We start from the raw sequence: 26,616 nt of genomic DNA, 5'->3' as shown, positions 1-26,616 counted from the left end.
TTTTGCATTTTTTTTTTTTTTTTTTTTTTTTTTTTATTTTATCAAAAGTTCATTTAAAAGATCATTCATTCAGTATTTCGGAAGCTTTTATATTTTGACTACGGGCACCGTTTGGGACATTCGCTAATTTGTGGTAATCTGCTTTTTTTTTTTTTTTTTAAAAAAGCCCCCCCCCCCCCCAAACTTCATTTTTAAGGGAAAAAAAAGAAAAATATATTCAAATTGAAGTGGGAGAGTGTACAAACGCACGGTCTGTGTAATTTTACGTTGTCGTTGGAAAACCTTAGCAACAATATTTAAGGGGAGGAGCTTTGCCATATCACGGACATTCTGTCACAGAAAATTTGACAGTGTGTAATTATTTACTGATGGTCACTTAATTATTAAAGCCGGGCACTCATTGCTCCCCACGGTCTTCGGTCGACGCGAATTTACAGAGAACGAAACGCTATTACGCGCGCGTAACGGATTGATTTTAATGGACTGCTGCATCCACTGACAATTAGCAGACGCGTCGCGCTGTCTAGCGCCGACAGGGAGCGGAGATGAATTCGTGTGGGTGAGCGAGTGCCCGGCCTAACCTATCAGACTAAACAAATCATTAGATTTTCATTATTCTAAGTTTTTTAAAAATATTGTTCTTTTGATATTATTTGAATATTCGATTACCGAGTTCACGAATGACTTCGAGTCGGGATGTCTCCGATCTGCGTTTGAGGTCATTTAAGATGCTCTGGTTATCTACCATGTGATCTACAAACTTGTTAACTTCTTCCTCACCAATGACAAACCCTTTTCCAACATCGTAGCCTAGACTCAATTTCTTGTTAATTCGAGTATTCAAGAAACTTATGATTCTTGGAATAAGTGCCTGAATAAAATACAATGGTTAGGATGATGGTGATGGTAATAGCTGTAGTGAATCAGTGGGCTAGGGGCAGTGTAGCAAGTGCAATGCACTGGGGCCCAGACTATTAGGGGCCAATTCATAAACAGACCTAAAATAATAATTTTAAATAATTTCCAACTTAATATTTTTGAAGAAAAAATGGCCAGCAGGCCCCTCAATAATATTAGGTTTTCAGTGGAGTAATATTATTTATTACTGTGTTGATTTTAATTCAGTAGTGTATTCAACCGGTCCGATGACCGGTCCGACCCCCCCCCCCCCCTAATTTTTTGTTTTCCAAAATAAAAAAATATAAATGGGAAATTACATTCAATTTCGAATTTCCTGATTCTCCACTGCAATTGCTTATCTTTACATGGCACCAATTTTCTTGAATATTTTATTAGAGAACAGTTTCTGAGACCAAATATGCCCCTCTTAAAATAGTTACAAATCCGATTATCATTAGTCTGAGTGGTGGTAAAAGAAGCACTTCTTACGATGAATATTTTGAGAAATTTAGGGAGTTCCCCTATCACTTCACCGAACCCAGCAAATTCATTTTGCACTGGGGGCCTTTGGCACATAGCTACGGCTGTAGTGAATGATAATAATGACGATACAAGTGAATGATAAAGATACCAATTACTATAATGACAATGGTAATCTAAAAGGTTTACAAATACAATTAAATGCAGAGTAAAACATATGTTGTTTACTCTTGAAAATAATGAAAATGGATTAAAACCTATAAACACAGAAGTACAGAAAATGTTAATAGCTTAAGGAAATTAAAAGAAGTAGGCCTAGTTGATCTAACCTTTACCAAACGCATCATACATACTAAAATGAATCCTAATCTGACATTCTTAACGCTACATAGACTCCTAAATGTTCGTTTAGTGAAAGAACTACTGTACTAAAATTAATCTTAACTAAACTCAGGATACAGATTTATAAATGTGCGCTTAATAAATGAAGTACTAAAATAGATATTAACCTAAATATATTTATTTTTGCATGGTTAGCTTAGTTGACCAACTAGTAGAGCCAAGTTTTTGCTATTTATGTTTTCTCTGTGTAGAGATCACGCATTGTGTGCTATATAGGCGTCTCCAACCATTACCATAAAACGCAGTATATACATTAAATCCTAAATGAAGTAATAAAATGAATTTAACTACACGATGGGATTTCCAATGAATAAAGTTAAAAAATAGATACAGTATTTCCTTAACTAAAACAGCACACAAAGACTTCTAAGTGAGTTTAGTGAAAGAACTACTAAACTGAATCTTGCTAACTAAATACAGCATGGGCCTCACGGAATCCAAAGCGCGTTTAGAAAGAGTAGTATTAAAATAGATCTTAGCTTAACTAAACGCACCATACGTAGACTTTTACTATATATGTGTTTCAATGAATTACTTAAATGAATCTTACTGTAAACAAATCGTACGTAGACTCCTAGATGGTCTTCTTAGAGTAATAAAATGAATCTTACCTTAACTAAACGCAGCATACGTACACTTTTACTGTATGTGTTTTAATGAATTACTTAAGTGAATTTTACTGTAAACAAATCGTACGAAACTCTTAGATGGCCTTCTTAAATTAATAAAATGAATCTTACCTTAACTAAACGCAGCATACGAGACTTTTACTGTATGTGTTTTAATGAATTACTTAAGTGAATCTTATTGTAAACAAATCGTACGAAACTCTTAGATGGCCTTCTTATAGTAATAAAATGAGTCTTACCTTAACTAAACGCAGCATACGTAGACTCCTAAATGTCCGGAACAGTTTTGGAATCTTCAGAACATTGGTATTCAAATTGATATCAGTGCCAGTGAACGTCTCATCAACAGTTATGTCAATTATTGACACGAGAATAATAAGCAAGTCTAATTTATTCCAATGACTCAATAAATAGTACTTCCGCAGTCCAATTGCCTTTAAAGGAAAACAATGAAACGTTTGCAATAATTCATCTTGGTGTGTTAAATTATTATGTTGGAATCAAAGCTTAAAATTGTCTACTCTTTCTTCACACGCTACAAAGGAAAAATTGTGTCGCCCAAAAGCTGGTCCTATTTGTGGTTGTTTCGTTTACAGTTTAGCTGTTGTATGTCTACCGAGATCTAGCCACCTTTCTCCACAGCATTGTGGATTATTTATTATATCATCAATTTATTTATTTATTTAGTTTTCAAACATGATAAGGTAATTACACTATATTGCAACACCAATGTTCAGTATTCAAAACCAATGAAAAACAGATTGAAAAAAAAGATAACCAAAATTGTCAAAAGATAGACTTTTTCTACATTGGTTTGCATCCATCAATTCCATATAAAATGATGCAAAAACAGTTACAAAACAATTACAATGATATTTATTCTTATATATGAATCAGATTCAAAACCAAGATAACCCAGAATTCCAAAAGATCCATTAATTCCGCATCTATAATACATCATAATACAATGCAAACGATTATTACAATACAATACAGTTACTATTAATATTTGTCCTTATAATACATAAAAAAAATGTTATCTAGTCCTTTAATATAAATGATATTAGAAAGCAAGAATATTCCCTTAACAATCACGGTTTTATTGTGTAATGCAATATATTTCAGCCCAATTATAACCAAGGTACTACTTTTTTTTTAAATTTCTAACCTTAATAAGCGCCTCCACGATGTAAATTGCCATGAAATTAAAGTTTGAAATTCGCATATATGGTTTAAAATCGTCGTATCTAAAAACAAGATCAGAGGTCGAGAGTATGGTTTTAATTGTCTTAAGGTTCATGTTATTTAGCAACTAAATCTAATTGATCTTTGACCGTTTTGTCAGTACTGTCAAAAGCTGGTGAGAGGCTTTACAATTGCAATGTTTCATGTTATCTTGGTTTTCGTCAGCTTTTAGTAACGTGGATCTCTTCGAACTGTTTTCTTTGTCTGATGTTTGTTTTGTCTGATCTCACTTTAGATTGTTAATTGTTATATATTTTTTATTTATTTTTATTAAATAAGCCAATTTGTATTTTGGACTGCGCCTGCACGTATCCGAAGTCAATCGACATAAACCTATTTTCTGTGTATGTTTGTTTATGCTAATTGACCTTGATACTGGCATGCGTAGTGCAGACATCGAATTGGAATTCCTTTATTAATCTATAATATTTCTCCTACCTTAAATGTTTCTGGGAAATAACAAATTCTAAAATAATCGGTATCATGTTTGCAAAAATGACAACGTATATGATCATTTCGAATGCCTGGTGCATAGAGATGGTGAAGAAAATTTTTTGGATCTTGTTATCGGGTGGCGGTATGCTTTCCTTCTTTTTTACGCTGATCCACTCCTCAAGTTTTCGCTTCTAAACATTAATATAAAAAATATGCAAAGATGATGTGGGAGTTGTGTCGTTTTGATAATGGAGCTTAGCGGAGTGTCAATCAAACTTAACAACAGACCAATCCAAAAACAGGCCCAGGAATAAGCGGGTGTCTAACAAACAGACGTGTTGTACCACAAACGTCTCGTGGGACGTTTGCAACTCGTTTTCGTGGGACTTTTGCAACTACATCCAAGGGGATGGCCATTATCATAACTTTCATACACCTGGTTTACACCAAACCTTCCTAAATTTATGTCTATACACTCACAATTTGTGTGTGATAAAGTGATGATGCCCATTATATGGTATGGCATAATAATCACATAATTTTTTATAATTGTTTAAAAACGTTTTCAAATTTTCATTTGAACGAGCTGTCAAACTTTGACAATGGCCAATCACAGAGCGTCATTTTGTTAAGAAGACAAAAAGAGCCAGCCAAAAAACTGGGTTAATGAATTATTCACAGACCTGCCGCGGCCAATAAAAATTTCAGCTTTGGCGTATTGCACAAGTAATACGCGGTAGTTACGATTCTGCACCTATGTTTTATCGCTTGTTTGTGACACTTTTTAAATAACATTTTTTGTAGTTTGGTAGTATAGCCAGTACAGTATTAATATGTGACTGTGCTTTTTTTCTCTCTCGAGTGAATTAGTTATTAAAAAACTGTCATTTCGGCTTTTATTTTATATATATATATATATATATATATATATATATATATATATTTATATATATACATTGTTTATATTTACTTATTTATTTATTTGGTTATTCACTTACCAAGTATGGATATATACCCGTTATCTTCCAGTTCTTTTTAATTTCATCAACTTTTATCAGTTCTCCGTGTTCGTCGGCAGCTGACTCTGTACAACCAACCAATACTCGCGTTGCCTCTTTCGATAGCATTCCATGTTCGAATTGCTTCCAATAACTGATCTAATGCATTTTAATTATTATTTAATAAAATTGGAACTTGTTACTAATATTTTATTCTTCGGCTGCAAACTCCTGTTTATATGATTATCGATTAAACAATATGACTACTAAATTCCATGTGTCTTCACTTGTTTTCATGCAAATCAGTGGGTATCTTGAGCAATGAGCAACAATTTCAATAAATGGTGACAAAAAATAAAAGAGTACAATTACCCAAAAAAGTGCATCGAAACCGCAGTTTGGTCTGAATAAAATATATTTTATATACTCAATCAGTTCATACATGATACAATATCCAGATTGTTGCGATCTCAGTCACTATTACTTCTTTTTGATGAAGGAACAAATACTCATCAGTTAATAAACTGCCATAAATTTATTTTGTAAATTTAATATCATTGTGCAACTGATATACGAAGAATAAGAGAGGACATGATAAAACACACAAAAAAAAAAATAAAAAAAAAATTACGAGTCTTTGTACATATCTGAGAACGTCATAGCATTTCCATACCTTCTCTGCTTTAAGCATCCTAAGACGAGCCTCCTCAGACATGTCATCGTATTCCTTTTGAGATGGTTCGTTGGGCACTAGTGTTTTACAGCATGGACACGTGCTCTTGCGATTCACGGAAATCGGATCATCTGTTGTTTCGCCCTCACCCTGTGGAAATTGAACTAAATTTAGCACTGTAAACTAACCACTTTGTATTAAGAATAAAGGTAGATTCACACCGAATCCACCTTAACTGATAACCAGTCGTTTTGTGCAGTTTTTTTTTTTTTATGCTGGGGAGCTCCATTTGACCTCTTCGACATAAAAGCGTAAAAATGTTATTTTTCTAACGCAGACTTAGGTATTTGTAATTGTTTTACACAATATGTAGACCAGCGGTTAAGACCTGTTCAGACAGCTTATTTAACAAAAACATGTGACATGCTTAAATAATTATGGTCATAGTGACTTCACATCATGGCCATATAGCATGCAGCAGTTTTTTTAAAATTTTTTCAAAGAATACGGGAGAGTTTAGAAATACAATTTGTTTGCCAACATACTGTTTCTTCCGTCCTGTATGGATCTCTGATGTCGCATACTCTTTCTGCAAGTGACCACTCAGCATCAGCAAGAAATCGGTCGGCTTTTAGCATAGACAATGTTCGTGTTTGAGTTTCCTTCACTTTCTTTACGGCGTTGGCCATAGCTAATCGTTGGGCAATGGAGATGTCACTCATACCTATGGGAAAATAAACAAGGCTACATGTACAAACTGTAATTTATTTATTTCTGTTATATGGTGGGGGTGAACGAAGGAGAAAATGTTTTTTTCAACTGCGTAGCTTACCAAGTGTCTTGAGTAAGGACTGGATGGTTGTTGCATTCACAAGAAGAGTCAAAATCACAATTCCTGATGTATGAAGAAGCACTTTACTTCCCACATTTTTTAGCTCTTCGTATTCTAAAAATTCATCAGTCTGTTCAACCAGCAGGGCTAAAGCCAGACCAACTGCTCCTCGCAATCCTCCCCAAGCCATTACTACTGCGTTACGCCAAGACAATCCATAGCCAATTCTTGCTAATATAGGACTGAATATTGCAATCACGATTGCTCTATATAATATAATACAGCCCAACCAATTTAATAGATCATTATTATAATAATAGCAACAGAATATAAACTATGTGTTGTGAATTTAAATTCATTATTAAAAACCTTAATAAGGTTTTTGTATTGTAAATGTTCAAGTTTTTTCAACAGAATACTATATTTACCATCTTCAGCCCATTCATCAAATATCAAAGGAAAGGCAAATCAGATACACTACGGTAATTAGTTAAATAACTCGTAACTGTGTTAATCATATACAAGAATAGCAATAATATTAATAATAATAATAATAATAATAATAATAATAATAATAATAATATGTTAATTATATAAAGTTAATCTTTATTTATCTCTTGTTAAATTAATTAAAGAAACAGTTTTTTCCCTTACGCTTTATCAAAATTGCTATGTTAATATAGTCTACTAAGCAATTATAGTTAGGTTTTGAGTACACTATGGATATAAAAGCCAAATGAAACATTATTCTCTGAAAAAGATTTTGAAGAAATCAATGGTTCCTAAGGCTTCTATTTCCTATAGTGTACGGAATTATTTGACTATTACTGTCAATTATTTTCACCTTTTGTATGGCATTTTATGATCAAACTGCTGGATGTAGAGTGGTTGGTATAGGCCCTATATCATAAATCCATCAAAGTGCTGCTGGCTCAGTTATCACTGTTCGTCCTTTGCGTATTACTGTATATTGATTTAGTAATACCGTACCAAGTAGTACGCGCACGTTAACCTTAACGGATAATGTCATAATTTATTATCTTGCGTTGCGGAGTACGTTTATTTTAGGATTTTACGTGCTCGAAATTTGTTAGTTACGGGTCTACGCATGCGTATTTGGATTTGTTTACAAAAGGGGCGGAGTATCGCGTTGCACGGTGGGTACTAACGTTAAAGTTAAGGCTAACGTTGTGCGGCGAAAACTACCTACTACTCATTGTCTGGGGTACCCACCCTTCCAACTTAAACAAATTATTCAAAGAAGGAAGGCTATCAGGATCATGTCTGGTGCTACTCCACTATAAAACTCTTCTGGTTATTTCTCCAATCTCAACCTTCTCAAATTTATTGATATCAACTCCCTACAACAATGTTTATTTAATATGCTTCAAACCACAACCCAATTTCTCCCTTCACAATGACAGCACACGGAAAAGTCTATATACCAACCAATAAAACCAATTAATTTCAGCATAATATTAGATTTTCAGGTCCCAAACTTTCCAATTACAATAAAGGTTTTTTCTAAACAGCTTACAAAATACTTCAAAGGTATAAAATTTCTTATCTCTCCCATTATCTTTGCGACGTCGAATAGTTAGTCGGTCTGGTTTTCTGTTGATTTCATGTTTCGTCCTGTTCTGTCCCTGTTTATTTTTTTCTTCTATTGTTCTTATTATTGCCCAGAAAAGTTTATCATGATGATTAAACTTCTGACGATATGAAAGCATCCTGGTCGATGGTGTGTCATAAGATAATTTCGAAGTGAGAAGTAAAACAAGGTTGTTTCATAGCCCCTACTCTATTCTCGATATTTTTATCTGCAGTACTACATATTGCTACATATTGTGAAACAAAGATTACCAACTGGGATAGACATACGATTTCGTATGGATGGTAAACTCTTTAACCATCATTTGGATTTGATGGTAATACCATAATTGCAAATAGTGGAAATGATCTCCAACTAACCATGAATGCATTCAGCTTTGCCTACTCGGCAATGGGTCTGAACTGAACATCAAGAAAACAAAAATTCTCTACCAACCAAAGCCTGGATTGACCATTATCAACCAGCTAACATTAAAGTTGATAGACAGCCCCTGAGCAACGTGGAGCAACGAGGTAGTTGTCTCTCATCAAAGGCTAACATCCATATTGAAATACAACAGAGATCTGGTGCAGCCAGTTGCGCCTTTTGGGCGTCTAAGAGCCAGGGTCTTTAACAACAATAATGTACTCATCAAAACAAAGATAAAGGTATACAAGGCTGTCGTAATTCCAACTTTGCTCTATGGATCTGAAACATGGGTAACCTATAGCATCTGAGTCTATAAACATATCATTAACGATGCCTACGTCAAATGGTCGGATGGACGCACCAACAGCAGTGTCTTGGGAAACCTGCGCCACAAACAGACAAATTCGAAGACCTTCAATCCGAAAAGGAGTCGAGCATTTCGAGAAACAACGTAAGGAACTTCACGAGGAGCTGTCTCTTATACACATCTAGATGTGTATAAGAGACAGGAATAAACGTTACATTGAATTTAATCGAATACTTGGAGATTAATTGATTGTGATTTAATAGGGGTTATTAAGTATAGACTTAACGTACTGGTAGACATTTTTTTGTTTAATAAATTAAAATCTATTGTTAATATTTTTTTAAATTATGTCAGCGTAGCCTTTTTTTCAGTTCTTATAAGTCAATCACCTTGTTATCTCATAACTACGAAAGCCTATTCGTGCCACTTAAGTATATAAAATCATCAAAATGTAATCCGAAATTTCGGATTAGTAATCCGAAATAACGGATTACTAATCCGTTATTTCGAATTAGTAACTCGTTATTTCGGATTAGTAATCCGTTATTTCGAATTAGTAATTCGTTATTTCGAATTAGTAATCCGTTATTTCGGATTACTAAATCCGAAATTTCGAATTAACTAATTCGTTATTTCGAATTAGTAATTCGTTATTTCGGATTACTAATCCGAAATTTCGAATTAGTAATTCGTTATTTCGGATTACTAATCCGTTATTTCGGATTACTAATACGAAATTTCGAATTAGTAATTCGTTATTTCGAGTTAATAATCCGAAATAACGAATTAGTAATTCGTTATTTCGACTTGAAATAACGAATTACTAATTCGAAATAACGAATTACTTAATTCGAAATAACGAATTACTAACTCGAAATAACGAATTAGTAATACAAAATAACGAATTACTAACTCGAAATAACGAATTACTTAACCAAATAATCCTGAAGAGAGTCTGTATTTGTATAATGTTTTACGAATTGCAATAACTGAATTACTTTGAGAATGAAGCTGTTTTTTTTTTCTCAATAAACAGTGTGTACAGTAACAGGTACAACAAAAATTACTGCAACAAAAAAGATTTAAGTTTATACATAAAAAAAATTAAAGAAAAACATAGGCCTATAATTATTTTCAGCTGTCTCGATTTTATTGAAAATATTTTTTATTAATAATGCAAAAACAGACATTATACGGTACACTATAATTTATGATAAACTAGACTTTTTTCCAGTATAGCTCAGCAAGACATAATCACCATACTAATAGCTATTTATTGAGATCCTGTGTAAATACTGTTTTTCTTTCTTTTCTCATTGTAGTAAATAATGAATAGATTATTAAATACATGCCAATATTAAATGGACAATTATGTTAGTTCTTTTTATTTGTAACAACGCTATTATGACAGCATGATTCATGTGTTCCTTTCAAAATTACTGAAACCGATTGAAACGTGTCAAAACTAGGGCAAGACGTTACCGCGTCCAAACTCTCTCTCTAGGCCTAGGCCTACGTCCTCGCTCCTGAGTAATTCGTTATTTCGAGTTAGTAATTCTCTCACTGTAGTAAATAATGAATAGATTATTAAATATATGCCAATATTAAATGGACAATTATGTTAGTTCTTTTTATTTGTAACAACGCTATTATGACAGCATGATTCATGTGTTCCTTTCAAAATTACTGAAACCGAGTGAAACGTGTCAAAACTAGGGCAAGACGTTACCGCGTCCAAACTCTCTCTCTAGGCCTAGGCCTACGTCCTCGCTCCTGAGTAATTCGTTATTTCGAGTTAGTAATTCGTTATTTCGGATTACTAATCCGAAATTTCGAATTAGTAATTCGTTATTTCGAGTTAGTAATTCGTTATTTCGGATACTAATCCGAAATTTCGAATTCGTAATTCGTTATTTCGAGTTAGTAATTCGAAATAACGAATTACTAACTCGAAATAACGAATTAGTAATCCGAAATAACGAATTACTAACTCGAAATAACGAATTAGTAATTCGAAATTTCGGATTAGTAATCCGAAATAACGAATTACTAATCCGAAATTTCGAATTATTAATTCGTTATTTCGGATTAGTAATCCGAAAAAACGAATTACTAATTCGAAATAACGAATTACTTAATTGGAAATTTCGGATTAGTAATCCGAAATAACGGATTACTAATTCGAAATAACGAATTAGTAATTCGAAATTTCGGATTAGTAATCCGAAATAACGAGTTACTTCGGATTACTAATCCGAAATTTCGGATTACATTTTGATGATTTTTTATACTTAAGTGGCACGAATAGCCTTTCGTACATAACCATTATGCCTTTGTAGGCCATCTAGGACGCTCTAACTTCATTCCTGTTAACAAACGCCGTAGACTTTTAACTGTTACCAGGATAGGAAGCTGGCTGGTCTAAGACGTCTAACTTGGTATTGTTATGCTAATGAGCCAGATAAGCACAATCTGAACATGCTTAGAATGCGTTGAAATATCTGTGGCGGTTGCTGAGTTGAATTTTTAATTAAAATAAAAAAAAATATTGGCGTTTGTGAGCAATACATTTAAATTTTATATAGGTAAGTAGTAAGTAATGAATAATTTTAATGCACTAGTTAGTTGATAACTTCATTCTAATTTGTATTGGGTTCTGCATTTTTGTAAGTGGTTAGCCATGGCCTAGGCTACGCTATGTTCATTGTAATACTTCAAAACAGAATGACATTTTCACAATTTAAAATCAAAATTGTGAAAATGCTTGCCATATCTTAACTAGCAGGTGATTTTATTGGTAGATTATTTTGTTTTTAAGTATGTAAGTATGATTGATTTGCATGCCAAGTGAAATTAGTACCCATATTTTGCATTGTTTTACTGTACCGTAATTTTTGTCTAGGCCTAGCTATACGCCTAGCCGATACGCAGTCTGGCTAAGGAAAGTTCTGTTTCCCTTTTACGGTGACTAAGCCCCTCTCCCACCTAGGTTTATTTCACCTAAGAGTCGTACGATTTCTACGAGTTAAAACTCATGATCTTTGGAAAGGACCTATACGAGCTTATTACGTGATAGCTACGAGTGAGGTACGACATTATGGAGTTGGTTACGAGTTATGTACGAATTATGCCGAGCAGAGCACCGAGTTAACTACGAGATTATTACGAGCGTAAAAAGTTTGTACCGAATTAGATACGAGTTAGGTACGAGCCAACTCGGTGCGCTCGTACTTACTCGTACTCGTTTTTGGGTGCTCGCATCAAACTCGTAGATGACAAAACCGCCGACGAGTATCCAGAGTAGTGTACGAGTTAGGTAAGAGTAGGCCCTACCCCGAATACTCTACGAGCTACCTACGAGTTCTTCGAGTTTACTACGAGTTATCTACTCGTGGCGATAATTTTGAACATGTTCAAAGTTAGCGCCACGAGTTCAGAGCTGCTACGAGTAGGTAAGAGTCCTCTCCGAGCTTTCCGAATCGTCCTACGAGTTTTTGCCGAGTTTGCCGAGTTAGCAACTCGGCATTCTCTTGTAACTCGTATGCTGAAAAAAACGCTAGTGGGAGAGGGGCTAAGTCAGTCCTAACTTCTATTCGCCCAGTGAGGTGGTTTGATCTCAAAATGTGTCTAAGCATGTGCAGATTGTGCTTATTTGGCTCATTAGCAAAACAATACCACACATTGGGCTCGTTCATGTTATTAGACGACTGACTTAAAGCAGCCAGCTTCCTATCCTGGTTACAGCTAGCTACGAGTAGGTAAGAGTCCTCTCCGAGCTTTCCGAATCGTCCTACGAGTTTTTGCCGAGTTTGCCGAGTTAGCAACTCGGCATTCTCTTGTAACTCGTATGCTGAAAAAAACGCTAGTGGGAGAGGGGCTAAGTCAGTCCTAACTTCTATTCGCCCAGTGAGGTGGTTTGATCTCAAAATGTGTCTAAGCATGTGCAGATTGTGCTTATTTGGCTCATTAGCATAACAATACCACACATTGGGCTCGTTCATGTTATTAGACGACTTAAAGCAGCCAGCTTCCTATCCTGGTAACAGCTATAAGTCCTTGATTTGTTAAGTTCGCTGTATGCATTTATAGGCCTACTGTACAGGGGTGGCGCCAGCGCGTGGGGTGGGGAGGGGGAAGGGCTTCCCCTCCCCCGGCTTCCCCCTCCCCCGGCCGTCGGGGAGAAACACAATTCGTCAGGGAGAAAAAAAAATGTATATGTATTTTCAACATATTAGTGTAGACCCAAAATCGATTAAATAAGCCTTTAAACCCCTAATATTTTGGGAGCCTTCGCCCCATGGATTAACTTTCGAGGAATAGTGAGCGACGCCTGACCACGCCCACTTTTTTATGGGGAAAAAATCCTGTCTGGTAACTTTAACCCCCTGTCGGGCAAATCCTGGCGCCACCACTGATAGCTTGGCCAAGCAACGAAATATTCCATCACGAAGTGTAGTAATATCACCCCAGCTTTAGCTGTTATTATTGCACACGAGACGCAAACAAATCGGAGGCACTATATAGTGATCAGTCGGGAATAGGAAAATTCAGTGCAAATAAAAGTGATGACGTCACCAATGACTTATAATAGTTTTTATGCCATCATCATACCATGGTTTTCACATGACATCAATCGTCGCCTATATAGCAAAAACACAGTTAATTGTCACAAAAATTGTGATAGTATTATAGCTACCTGATGATATTGATTCCTACGTAAATAGTGAACATGTAAAACCAATCAATTGGATCAACGTTTTCCATAGCTCTTTCCGTGATGACAACTCCAACCAGAAAGAAAATGAGCGTGTTTGCAACGTACGCCAGTACTTCCCAGAATCTACAAAGCAAAAGCTCAATGCTTATAACAAGTTTAATACAACCACTAGTTTTTAAACTACTAAATATTGATTGGTTCATTAAATAGATGATTATATAGAAAACAGGAAATATTTGGAAGTATCTACAATATATATCTTGTTTTGGTATATTTTTGTCTCACTATTCAATAATTTCTGTTATGTCGAGCAACTTGTTGCTTACCTATGTAAAAATACCTCAACTTCTGGACTTATTGATGTTCTTTCGGCGTTTACAACCAATCCAAGAACAACAACGGCAAGAACTCCTGACACTTTGATAATCGATTCCCCAATGTAGAAAGTTAGATAAGTTGATGCCAAAGTAATAGTAATTTCTGCAAGTGCATCATTGAAAATACGGGACAGCCAGAATGTCGTGAATTTAGCCATCAGAAATCCGAAGGCTGGTCCTCCTAACGCAACCCGGATGAAATATACTATTATTTCAGTTGCTGAAATTAAAAATGATTCGTGAATTGAACAAATCGAGTAGGAACAATAATTATAAACTGTTAGAAACATTGGCAGAAGATAAAAGAACAACAATTTGTAAGTGCTACTCATAAGTAAGAACAATATAACACTCACAAAAACATTACGACAGGAGAGAAAAGAATGTACCAAAAGGAGAATGAATTTTTCGACACGACTCGGGAAAATTCACTTAAATTGTAATCTGAACACATATCAATTATTAACAAAGAAGTGCTGGTTCTGAACAAGGTAGACCTAGGTGATAATGACGACGACGTCCACGACGACGACGATGATGATGATGATGATGATGATGATGCTGTTGATGATGATCATGATGATAATTGAAAATTTCTATAGCGCAATAAAACAATGCGAATGCTATGGCTATCTATTGCAATACATTACTCAGGGTATTCCTCAGATTGTGTTATGCATCACTGAATAACATCAAAGATAACTAGATTTGAACTCGTCACTGAGGACGAGTTAGGGAACAAGGTAGACCTAGGTGATAATGACGACGACGTCCACGACGACGACGATGATGATGATGATGATGATGATGATGCTGTTGATGATGATCATGATGATAATTGAAAATTTCTATAGCGCAATAAAACAATGCGAATGCTATGGCTATCTATTGCAATACATTACTCAGGGTATTCCTCAGATTGTGTTATGCATCACTGAATAACATCAAAGATAATAAATAGCAGAAGATAGAGCAGCTTCCCAAAATAGTGGAACATCCGGTCGAAATGCATTGTGGGTACACGGAGAAAAATTTTACTGCATCCGCGCGGCGCGGCGCTATTTAGTAATAAAAAGGCGCTGTTCTGGTTTGTTTGTTTCCTGTAGATTCTCCACTTAGTAAAATGTTCAAGTTTTACTTTATCTGCAGGAGGGCGGATGTTCCATCGATTTTAATGCAAATACGCGGAACAGCTCATTCTTCTGCTATTTAGGTTCTTTGATAACATCGGTTAATTTACTTGGACTTTCACACCGATGGTAACCAACTGGGCCCAGTTGTAAGCCTGATCCTATTGGTTCTGGTGGTTCAGTTTGTTTTGACCCATTCAGACACACAGACTGCTGACTCACTAATATAGACGTTTAGTTTGTCTGTGTGGAAGGGGCTTACACAATGTAATTATACTAACGAAACGTTACTGTAGTGCTTTAGTTTGTGATTTATATATTATGATGATTGATAATTATCTTACCTGTCTTTGATTGTCCCGGTATGGCCATTTCTTTAAAAATTGTAAATACAACTATAGAGCAACCGTCATTCAAAAGTGACTCGCCCTCAATAATTGTTCCAAGCTGTTTCGATGCGCCTACGGTGAAAACATGCATATCATCGGGTTTGTGTATATATTCATAAGATTAAGTAATTATTGTATAACTTTGAAGATAAATTGATTTAACAATATACTGTATGTGTTAAAATCTATAAAATTACTAAAATTAAATTAAAGATAGTGAATTGCTTAATTTTCAGTAGCTAAATTATGAATTTACAATAAAAATAAATATTTCATATCTGAATCTGTAAATGAACATAATAATCTTTTGCCTGTTGCTGTCATATGTGCTCAAAAAATGGAATCTGTGAATGATACCGAGTTGACACAAATCTTTCTTGATAAAAATAAACCTAAATAGGAAGAATGGAGACCACATACGATTTTAGGGTCATTATTAGATGTACGGTACATGATATTAATCATGGGATTGTGCTTGTGAATGCAGTATTTGATAAGAGGATGTGGAACAAGAGTAAGATTTCACTTGATTGTAAAGTTATGCTTTAATGCTTTATTGGTATATATGTTACTGTATTATTGCAGCAGTTGGTCAACACCAAAGTAAACCATGTGTGTAAATTAAGCTTGTCATAGAAAACACGTAAGGAGTATAATGAATATAAAGTGACCAATAATTATTATGAACGAAAGTCTGTATACAGTCTGAAAAAACGAGCCCACTTTCATAAAGATTCTGTCGTTATAGATGGTTAATGCTTTAGCATGTTGTAAGGATGAATGAAAACACGCCAGCTTTTTCATCATTCGTTCATGCAGTTGTATTTTTGTAATAGTATTACAGGGCGTAATGGAAAACATCAAACCAACCCGGTTTGTCTTCAATTAAAAACGATTTAAGTTTTAGAAATTGTAAGTTAACCGAGACCAATTTAAATATTTTAAAGATAGAAGTAAGTGATATGCTCTTTATTAATTTTGTTTTGGTAACTATACACACAGGACTTAAACAGAAATTGTACATTAAAATTGTATTCCGTAGAAACATATTTTTTTGAATAAAAGATGTTAAGTATGTTTAGTAGTCCTGAGTATGTTTTCATAATTTGCTGAGTTAAGAATGACTTGCAATGTAAAGGCTTAAGTTACTGGTTATCATAGATTGGTTATTTGATTGTCATATCGATTATTTTTAAATAAATAGTGATAGTTTTAAGCTTCACTTACCGAGGTCTTTGAGAAGCGCAACTACAGCAACTGGGTCTGTCGCGCTCACGATAGCGCCAAACATCATGGAAACGTTCCAGCCCCAATTATAGGAGAACGTAAATTTAGCTATAAGAGATGTTAATACTGTCGCTACCATTAATCCAAGCACTGCCAAAATACACACCTGTTAGAAAATCAAATCATCACAATCATTATCATCATCAAGAAATTCCCGTCTTGTGGCATAAACACTTTTAGATATTACATGCCCTGTTATTTTTTCTGTCCTGTTTTGATTTTATAGTATAAGCTCGGATAATTCTTGGTATTTATCTTCGTCATTTTATTTAATGCTTGATTGCAAATTTGCAGAAATATTGCGAGGTAACTTTTTGCGGCAGCATTACTGGGTATTTTTTAGGATCCTGCGAAACAGGTATCCTTCATCGTGTAGCCCTAAACGAGGGTGAAATTAAGTTTATAAAAAAATAAAAAATAATATAAAAATTAAAAAAACAGTGAATACTGTACGTTGGTAGTTAATTTTAGATAGGAGTTAATGTAAGACAGGCAGATGTTAACCCGAGCTGTGATTTTGACTTTGATCAATACCACATAACAAAGAGGCTCTGTACTGAAGAAGATCATACAAGTGTGTTTTGTTTCGCATTAAGTTTAGACTAGATTTAGTCTTAATAGGCCTATGCTACATGAATGTTCATCCATAATTTCCCACGAATCTACCATCCAGTTTGTAGCATTACTACTGTATTTCAATTACATTTTTGGTGCTGGGAATTTGCATCACAAATGACACTTAGGAATAGACCTTAACCTATCTGTCTAGTAGGTTACCGAAAATGGCTTGTTCGCAGTGTCAGTATGCTACGATGTTCATCCATAATTTACCACAATCATCACAAATTCCAGACAAGTCCAGACAATAAAATCCTATTCTGTAGTTCAATGACATACATAAAGGAATTAGTCTTTCTCGGTGCTTTTGGTAAAGACACAAGCGTTGATTAAACGACAGCCGTAGGAAATCGCTGACAAAACGTGAAGTTGAAAGACTTTGTTTTTTGTTTTTATTTTTTTTTTCCACTAAAACCAGCACCATTCTCTAACCATTATAAAGGGATACGATGCTTGTCTCATACCCATTCTACAATGGCAAGGGCAGAATAATCCCGTGTGAATTCCGAGTGATCTCGGGTGCATTTCCCATTTACATCGAACAAAAAAAAAGTCTGGGTTAATCCCGAGTTGCTTCAATTTTACACCGGCAACGAAATCGGGTTCAAATACCGCCCTCAATTTTTGTTGATATGGTGATCATCACTCGCCCGAGTTCCTCGTCGTAACGAAGCCGCAATTATTGTCAATATTGAAGCAATATATCTGTATATTGTTTTTAAATTATGCGAATTATATCAGCAGTTTTGATAGCAAATCATATACCGGAGAGCAGGCCTAGAGGGAGGGGGAGTATCAGACAGAAGAGGATGTCGTGCGGAGGTCGAATTGTTTGAGTCAGAGCGTCTGACACTGAGCCAGGCACTGAGCGCACACTTCTTCAACTCAGTTGTGTAACTCAGTTTCCCAAATCAAAGTTTCTTGTTGGAACTGTATTTAATTTTATTTATTGCAATACAATACATAAGACATACAATAAACAATTTAAGAAGACATGAATATGAAAATGAATAAAGTCACGTGGTATTAGGAATACCCTCTAAATCCGAGAAGGGGTTCCTTAATATTTTACAAATTTTTACTGATTTTTTTGTTAATGTATACACGTTACCTTTTTATTTTTATAAATCCTTTAAAAGAACTATTTTATTTATTTTACGATAAAGCCATACTTATCGGATGTAGTAATTGGCATAACATTTTATTTTCTAAGAGCATAACACTCTTCAAAATATAGGAAGCCCCTAGAGGCTGCTGTCGCTGACTCTGATAACAACAACGTGTGATAAATAAACATACAAATTATTATTGTGGTAATTGAACATGTAGATTGTAGACAACTGAATGCTTTAATATACATACCTGTATGAATGATTTCATGAATATATGTACATCCATTGCGAAAGCTGATTCAAAAATTAGGACAGGTAGGAAAACATGCATGATAAGATGCGGATCCATATGAGCCATTCCGGTGTATAGTGAAACATTTTCAAAACGATTCGACAAAATACCAAGGCACGTTCCAAGAATCAGAAGTATTACGGTGTAAGGTATTGGTAACTTCTTGAACAGAATACGGACCAGTGCTGGAAAAGTACAAAAATAATGTACATTAAAGTGTTGGTATTATTATTTTGCTAGGGTGTAATTAGTGTGGCACGTGCTGACTGTACTCTGCATCACCTTACGAACGGTCAAACGGAGCTAGATCCTCATAAGTAAGAAAAATAAGAGGTTTGTTTTTTTTAACTGTAACTCAAATTTCATTCATACTTTACACTCGTGTAAAGGTAGTTTATAATAAGGATTAAGGCACTAGCTTTACACCTCACCTTCAGCTCCGGCGGCCGGCTCCAGCTAGTAGGGGTTGTAAGACCTACATTGCCAAATCTGTTACTAGGCTAAGCTCAGGCCCAGGTCTATGCCTATAGACACACGTACATTATATATTCCACTGGAAGTTGGTAGGGAACGTATTTTTCGTGCATTAAAGTAAAACATGACCATTGAGCTTTGACATGTGATACCGAAACAGTTCAAAGTAGGCCTACGAAGGAGAGTCGTTTATTTAAACAAGAAACTAACATCAACAAGTTTAGAAATTACCATTCAACCTGTCTCTTATACACATCTAGATGTGTATAAGAGACAGATGTTAACCCGAGCTGTGATTTTGACTTTGATCAATATCACATAACTAAGAGGCTCTGTACTGAAGAAGATCATACAACTGTTGTTTTGTTTCGCATTAAGTTTAGACTAGATTTAGTCTTAATAGGCCTATGCTACATGAATGTTCATCCATAATTTCCCACGAATCTACCATCCAGTCTGTAGCATAACTACTGTATTTCAATTACATTTTTGGTGCTGGGAATTTGCATCACAAATGACACTTAGGAATAGACCTTAACCTACTGTCTAGTAGGTTACCGAAAATGGCTTGTTCGCAGTGTCAGTATGCTACGATGTTCATCCATAATTTACCACAATCATCACAAATTCCAGACAATAAAATCCTATTCTGTAGTTCAATAACATGCATAAAGGAAGTCTTTCCCGGTGCTTTTGGTAAAGACTCAAGCGTTGATTAAACGACAGCCGTGGGAAATCGCTGACAAAACGTGAAGTTGAAAGACTTTGTTTTTTTTTGTTTTTATTATTTTTTCCAAGACTAAAAGCAGCACCATTCTCTAACCATTATAAAAGGGTACAATGCTTGTCTCATACCCATTCTACAATGGCAAGGGCAGAATAAACCCGTGTGAATTCCGGGGTTTTCCCGGTGCATTTCCCATTTACATCGAACCAAAAAAGTCTGGGTTAATCCCGAGTTGCTTCAATTTTACACCGGCAACGAAATCGGGTTCAAATACCGCCCTCAATTTTTGTTGATATGGCATCATCACTCGCCCGAGTTCCTCGTCGTAACGAAGCCGCAATTATTGTCAATATTGAAGCAATATATCTGCATATTGTTTTTAAATTATGCGAATTATATCAGCAGTTTTGATAGCAAATCATATACCGGAGAGCAGGCCTAGAGGGAGGGGGAGTATCAGACAGAAGAGGATGTCGTGCGGAGGTCGAATTGTTTGAGTCAGAGCGTCTGACACTGAGCCAGGCACTGAGCGCACACTTCTTCAACTCAGTTGTGTAACTCAGTTTCCCAAATCAAAGTTTCTTGTTGGAACTGTATTTAATTTTATTTATTGCAATACAATACATAAGACATACAATAAACAATTTAAGAAGACATGAATATGAAAATGAATAAAGTCACGTGGTATTAGGAATACCCTCTAAATCCGAGAAGGGGTTCCTTAATATTTTACAAATTTTTACTGATTTTTTTGTTAATGTATACACGTTACCTTTTTATTTTTATAAATCCTTTAAAAGAACTATTTTATTTATTTTACGATAAAGCCATAATTATCGGATGTAGTAATTGGCATAACATTTTATTTTGTAAGAGCATAACACTCTTCAAAATATAGGAAGCCCCTAGAGGCTGCTGTCGCTGACTCTGATAACAACAACGTGTGATAAATAAACATACAAATTATTATTGTGGTAATTGAACATGTAGATTGTAGACAACTGAATGCTTTAATATACATACCTGTATGAATGATTTCATGAATATATGTACATCCATTGCGAAAGCTGATTCAAAAATTAGGACAGGTAGGAAAACATGCATGATAAGATGCGGATCCATATGAGCCATTCCGGTGTATAGTGAAACATTTTCAAAACGATTCGACAAAATACCAAGGCACGTTCCAAGAATCAGAAGTATTACGGTGTAAGGTATTGGTAACTTCTTGAACAGAATACGGACCAGTGCTGGAAAAGTACAAAAATAATGTACATTAAAGTGTTGGTATTATTATTTTGCTAGGGTTTAATTAGTGTGGCGCGTGCTGACTGTACTCTGCACCACCTTACGAACGGTCGAACGGAGCTAGATCCTCATAAGTAAGAAAAATAAGAGGTTTGTTTTTTTTAACTGGAACTCAAATTTCATTTATACTTTACACTCGTGTACAGGTAGTTTATAATAAGGATTAAGGCACTATCTTTACACCTCACTTTCAGCTCCGGCGGCCGGCTCCAGCTAGTAGGGGTTGTAAGACCTACATTGCCAAATCTGTTACTAGGCTAAGCTCAGGCCCAGGTCTATGCCTATAGACACACGTACATCATATATTCCACTGGAAGTTGGTAGGGAACGTATTTTCCGTGCATTAAAGTAAAACATGACCATTGAGCTTTGACATGTGATACCGAAACAGCTCAAAGTAGGCCTACGAAGGAGAGTCGTATATTTAAACAAGAAACTAACATCAACAAGTTTAGAAATTACCAATCAACTGTTTTTGGGATAATGTCAACCTAAATGTTCTTTATTTATTTTAATATGATTTATTTATTTATTTATTAAGACATTTACCTCTTGTTATACCATGCATTTCCTTTTATTAAGCAATCTAAAAGAAATTATAACCTTAAAACTTGCATAAAGGAACTACTTAAAGCGTGTAATTAAATATAAGAAGTTTATTCTTTAAACCAAGTAAAACCAACAACCTCAATATTGAAATAAATTCCAATGGTAAACCAACAAGGTTCCATTAGAATTGCAAATGTACTAAATGATCATCAAGTATTGGGTCTAAATTAGCCAAAACAACACAATATTCTAATAATTAAACCTTCAGGTGCTATCTCAAGACTCCCTAATAACCAATTTTCTTTTCTTTTATCTGCAGTGGTAGAAATTCAAAATATTGTTATTTCTTTTCAAATTATTAAGGCCTCCAGGTGCTAATGCCATTGACATCAAAGTCGTTAAACTTTCTACCTCTTCTATTCTTTACCCATGCACCCACTTCTCTAATCATTGCCTTTCTTGTGGTGTGTTTCCAAAGAGCAAGAAGATTACAAAAATAACTCTAATTTTTAGCAAGAAGATAAATCTGATTCAAACTCTCGTCCCATTTCGATTCTTTATTTTCCAAGATTCTTGAAAAAATATTTATGATCGTACATAATGATTCTATCAAGAAACATAATTATACTTTATTGTAAACAATGTGGTTTCCGTCAAAAAACTATTCTACATCTTAATTTATCTGCAACAAAGGTAAGAGTCAACTTCATTGTCAAAAAATAAATAAATAAATAAATAAAATTAATAAAATTCTGAGATATTTGTTGTATCTTATTGTATAGAATCATTCATTATATATGAAATAAATAGTTAAATAATTCATTTGTATGTCATGCTACTGACTAATACGGCTAATAAGTTTATTAAACTAAATAATAATATTTGTGATTTAATCGAAAATAAAGTCTTTTTTCTGGTGGAGTATTTATTGATCTAAGCCTTTCGATACTATTACGTCATGATATCAGTGGAACCTCCCTCAGCCTATTTAAAGATTAGCTACAATGCGCAGGGTTTTCTTCTTCGTTCTATTGTATTTCTTCTTTACATTAATGACATTCTGAATGCTTTTCAAAAAATTTAAATTCTACCTTTATGGCGATGATACCACAATATTTTTTTGTTCTGATTCGAACCTTGGTTCTCTTTCACTTTCTATTATTCATGAACTGAAAAGTGTAATTGATTACTTTAATATTAATAGACTTCCGATTACTACTAAGAAATGCAACTTCATGCTGTTCGGTAACAACCACAGACTAAGAAACGATGATATGTAATTAATTAGAGGCCATATTATTATGCCTCGTGTGGAACACACTAATTTTGTATGCATTAATATCGACCACTAACGAACTTAATTTTAAGATGCATATAAAGGGAGTGAAACTCAAAATTAAAAAGAAATATTACTATCATTTATCGCATTTCTTACCTAGCTTCATACTTCGTAACATTTATACTTCTCGTTTCCTCCAATTTATTTGTTATTGTAACATTGTATGGGCAATAATTACCATGCTAATCTATTTTAAATTCACAAACTTCCAAAGAAAGTCGTCGGTTTATATTTTTTGGAGCCCCGCCTCATGCTCATTTTTATCCTCTTTTTCGGATTTAAATGTATTTTTACCGTTTTTGATATAAATGTATTACAATAATGTATCTGTATTTTAAACGATAAACTGCCCTTTTCCAACTTATCAAATCCCGTCTTTAAAAACTCATTTGCATATAATGTATAGCACTAGAATCTGTAATAATCTTCATCTACCCAAATTCTTATCAAAATACTATTATAAGCCTAGGGCCTAGGCCAATTTGGCTTTCATATTATCATTATTAGCACTCCTCAATATTATGCTATAATAATTATAATTGCATTATTTTGTTCTCCTGGTCGTTTTTTTTCTTTTCCTTTGTGTGTGTGTGTGTGTGTGTGTGGTGTGGGGTATTGCATTAATATTTATATTTTATTCAGGGTGCCCTCTCTACAAGTGTCATTTGAGATTTTGTTTCCCTTTTCACACACTCGCGTTCCTTTCAGAGCGCTCTTCTATTTTTAAATGTAATCAAAGATAATAAATAGCAGAAGATAGAGCAGCTTCCCAATATAGTGGAACATCCGGTAGAAATGCATTGTTCGTAAACGGAGAGCAATTTTACCCCGTCCGCACGGTGGCGCTATATATATATTGACGGTGCTTTGGTAATTTTAGTGATTGGCAATCAAAATTACGTATTGGCTTAAGCAAATTAATATTTGGTCGTGGCGTCGGACGACGGGGGATCCAGGCCTGTCCGACATGTGGGGTGGGGAATTGTTCTTCCTTATCCTTGCCGGCGCGACCACTCTGCAGATTGGGAAGTGGGGTTGGTGGGCGTGGCCTTTTTTGCCTAATAGGAGTACGCTGGATGGCTATACCTAGTACAGTATATTCAGAGAGATATCAGAAATCGGTTGATGATATTCCAGCATAATTCCGTAGTATTTTTATGTGGGTAACAAGCATCCTGATACACATAGTAACATAGCCTATTATTATGCACTCGTCCGTATTCTGGTGATATTTAGTACCTATCTTATATAACGGGTTTTTGTTTTTGTTTTTTTTTTTTTGTCATGTCTAATTCTAACTATTTTCTTGGACAGACAAATAAGAAACTATCCGTTACTTTTATCATTATCCGGTTATAAAAATTAGGATAGGCGCCAGCCTAATTTCAAAGCTGCTGTCATCTTTAAAGACACACTGTAGGCCTACTTAAAGAAAAAAAAAAAAAAAAAAAAAAAAAATTAAAATTTATGACAAGGTACCATGGTCTAATATTTTCCCATTAAAAACGAAAGCTCAGACATGCACCATTTTGTATTCAGAGGGGCCTGATAGTTGTTTACTGTACATATCTTTATCATTATCGTACTCGTTATCATCATCATCAGCTGCATCAGCAGCAGTAGACTGGGCTCCAGTCCCTAATCTTTGTTTTTAAATCGATTTTGTCACCAATGGCGTTCCATATTACCTATTTGCTTGGCGTTTCATAGTATACTTTTTCTTGGATTAGGGACTGGGCAAACAGTGAGGGGACTGGGCAAACAGTGAGGATTTCGTGGTGGGTGACGTATTTAACAACTTTGATTTCCGATTGGCTAATTACCGCGGCATAAATTAAACATGCTAATAACGCTTCACCTCGGCCCAGCTATAAGGAAGATTCAGGTCAGCTCAGCTGCACGGCGACGAGTGCTAGGCCGCTAATTGCAGTTCGTCCAACCATGTATGGAGGTAATATTTAGACGCACCTTCACAACAGAAGTGTGCCACATAGAAAGTTAAACCAACTTCACGCCGGTTAATAAATACAGTATTATTATCGATAGGCCTATATGATACAGCCAAACTCATGCTTTCTCGCCGGGTTCAGCATACCTGCCAACCCTACCGATTTAAGCGGTAGGCTACCGATTTTCTCACTTTTCTACCGCCTACCGAATTACCAGGCTGTTCCTACCAATTTTTAAAAATTGAAAATCAACATTATTTTATGCTAAGTTCTCAATCAAAATAATCTCGTTCGCCGTCAGAATGATGCGCTACCCTTAAGCCTCCGGCCACACACTCATAATATAATATTTAGGTAAACAAACAGCACCACCAGGTGTCAACTGGTGTTTTCTAGTCTTTGTTCACTAGACACCGCAAGCTATATTATTTTTTTGGCGCCTGGTGCAGTAGCCTATGGTAACTCGAGGCCAGAGCCATATATATAAAGAGTTGCGACATTCCGCTCCTTGGTTTACGAAAGTCACGTGGTACACACCGTCCATTTTGTTTCATAATCTTCCCGATGAACACATGCAAAGTATATGTGTTACGTACATTGCATATTAATTTCACACACTTAATTGGGTTTACAATTATATTTTACAATTAACATCATTTAGTATGGACAGCGTATAAGAATTCATATATAATCGAATAGTTGCGCGCGTGCGTGCTCGCGTAAATTCCGTGCTCGCGTAAATAATTGAAATTAAAATTAGAATTGTTTTCGACCGACCTATTTTATTTAATGGTAATCTTTTCTTTGGCTTTAATTGTGCTTAATAGTTATGATATATTAAATATGTTTTTAATAGTTATATATTAAATATGTTTTTAATAGTTATATATTAAATATATATATATATATACATATATATATTTCTTCCTTAATTATATAAATTTAAATCATTTATCAGTTGCATTATTACACTGTTTACGTTCATCATTAAAATTTTATTTTTATTTTCTCATTCGCCTAGACTCGTTCGGAAAAATATTTAAGCTAAATAAGAAAATTTTTTTATTCTTTTTCCGACCTTTTCTGACGATCTTTAAAGGTTGTTCGCTAAACAATATTAGAAAATGGTTCTTAATTTCAAATCTTTGTACAGCCTGTATAAATACGAATGACAATCAAAATAAAGGTGATGTTTAATAATCTTTAAAATGATTTGCTGTTTCTATTGCATACTATTATATAATTATTATAACTTTATTTTGGAAACGACGCTTTTAAAACAGCGGACACGTTCTTGCAGTGTGGTTATAAAAGTAACATACTGTACTGCCATAATACAATACTAAAATAGACTTTTAATACAATAGAATGTACGATAATTACACAAGTTGAATATATCACAGATCCTGTATATCATTTATCACTTA

The 26,616-nt window shown here is 34.7% G+C and overlaps 1 protein-coding gene across 1 annotated transcript in view; it reads right to left on the bottom strand.

Annotated features, from left to right (window-relative positions):
- LOC117118786 (sodium/hydrogen exchanger 10-like) overlaps positions 1-26,616 on the bottom strand; it is a 36,157-nt gene that overhangs the window by 6,481 nt on the left and 3,060 nt on the right. Inside the window, exons 2-14 of the mRNA XM_033263486.1 lie at positions 21,068-21,294; positions 16,762-16,927; positions 15,490-15,606; positions 13,965-14,235; positions 13,618-13,761; positions 6,595-6,860; positions 6,308-6,486; positions 5,763-5,912; positions 5,090-5,248; positions 4,095-4,282; positions 3,580-3,658; positions 2,651-2,845; positions 670-871 (exon numbers count right to left, since the gene is read on the bottom strand). Of these exons, the coding sequence (XP_033119377.1) occupies positions 670-871; positions 2,651-2,845; positions 3,580-3,658; positions 4,095-4,282; positions 5,090-5,248; positions 5,763-5,912; positions 6,308-6,486; positions 6,595-6,860; positions 13,618-13,761; positions 13,965-14,235; positions 15,490-15,606; positions 16,762-16,927; positions 21,068-21,294 (2,343 nt within the window). The remainder of the gene's footprint in view (positions 1-669; positions 872-2,650; positions 2,846-3,579; positions 3,659-4,094; positions 4,283-5,089; positions 5,249-5,762; positions 5,913-6,307; positions 6,487-6,594; positions 6,861-13,617; positions 13,762-13,964; positions 14,236-15,489; positions 15,607-16,761; positions 16,928-21,067; positions 21,295-26,616) is intronic.

This window comes from Anneissia japonica, unplaced genomic scaffold (assembly GCF_011630105.1).
Source record: "Anneissia japonica isolate Jap-2015-1 unplaced genomic scaffold, ASM1163010v1 scaffold410_len604442_cov124, whole genome shotgun sequence".
NCBI classification, from domain to species: domain Eukaryota; kingdom Metazoa; phylum Echinodermata; class Crinoidea; order Comatulida; family Comatulidae; genus Anneissia; species Anneissia japonica.
The sequence above is the reverse complement of the archived record's forward strand: the minus strand, read 5'-3'. Positions and strand labels throughout refer to the sequence as shown.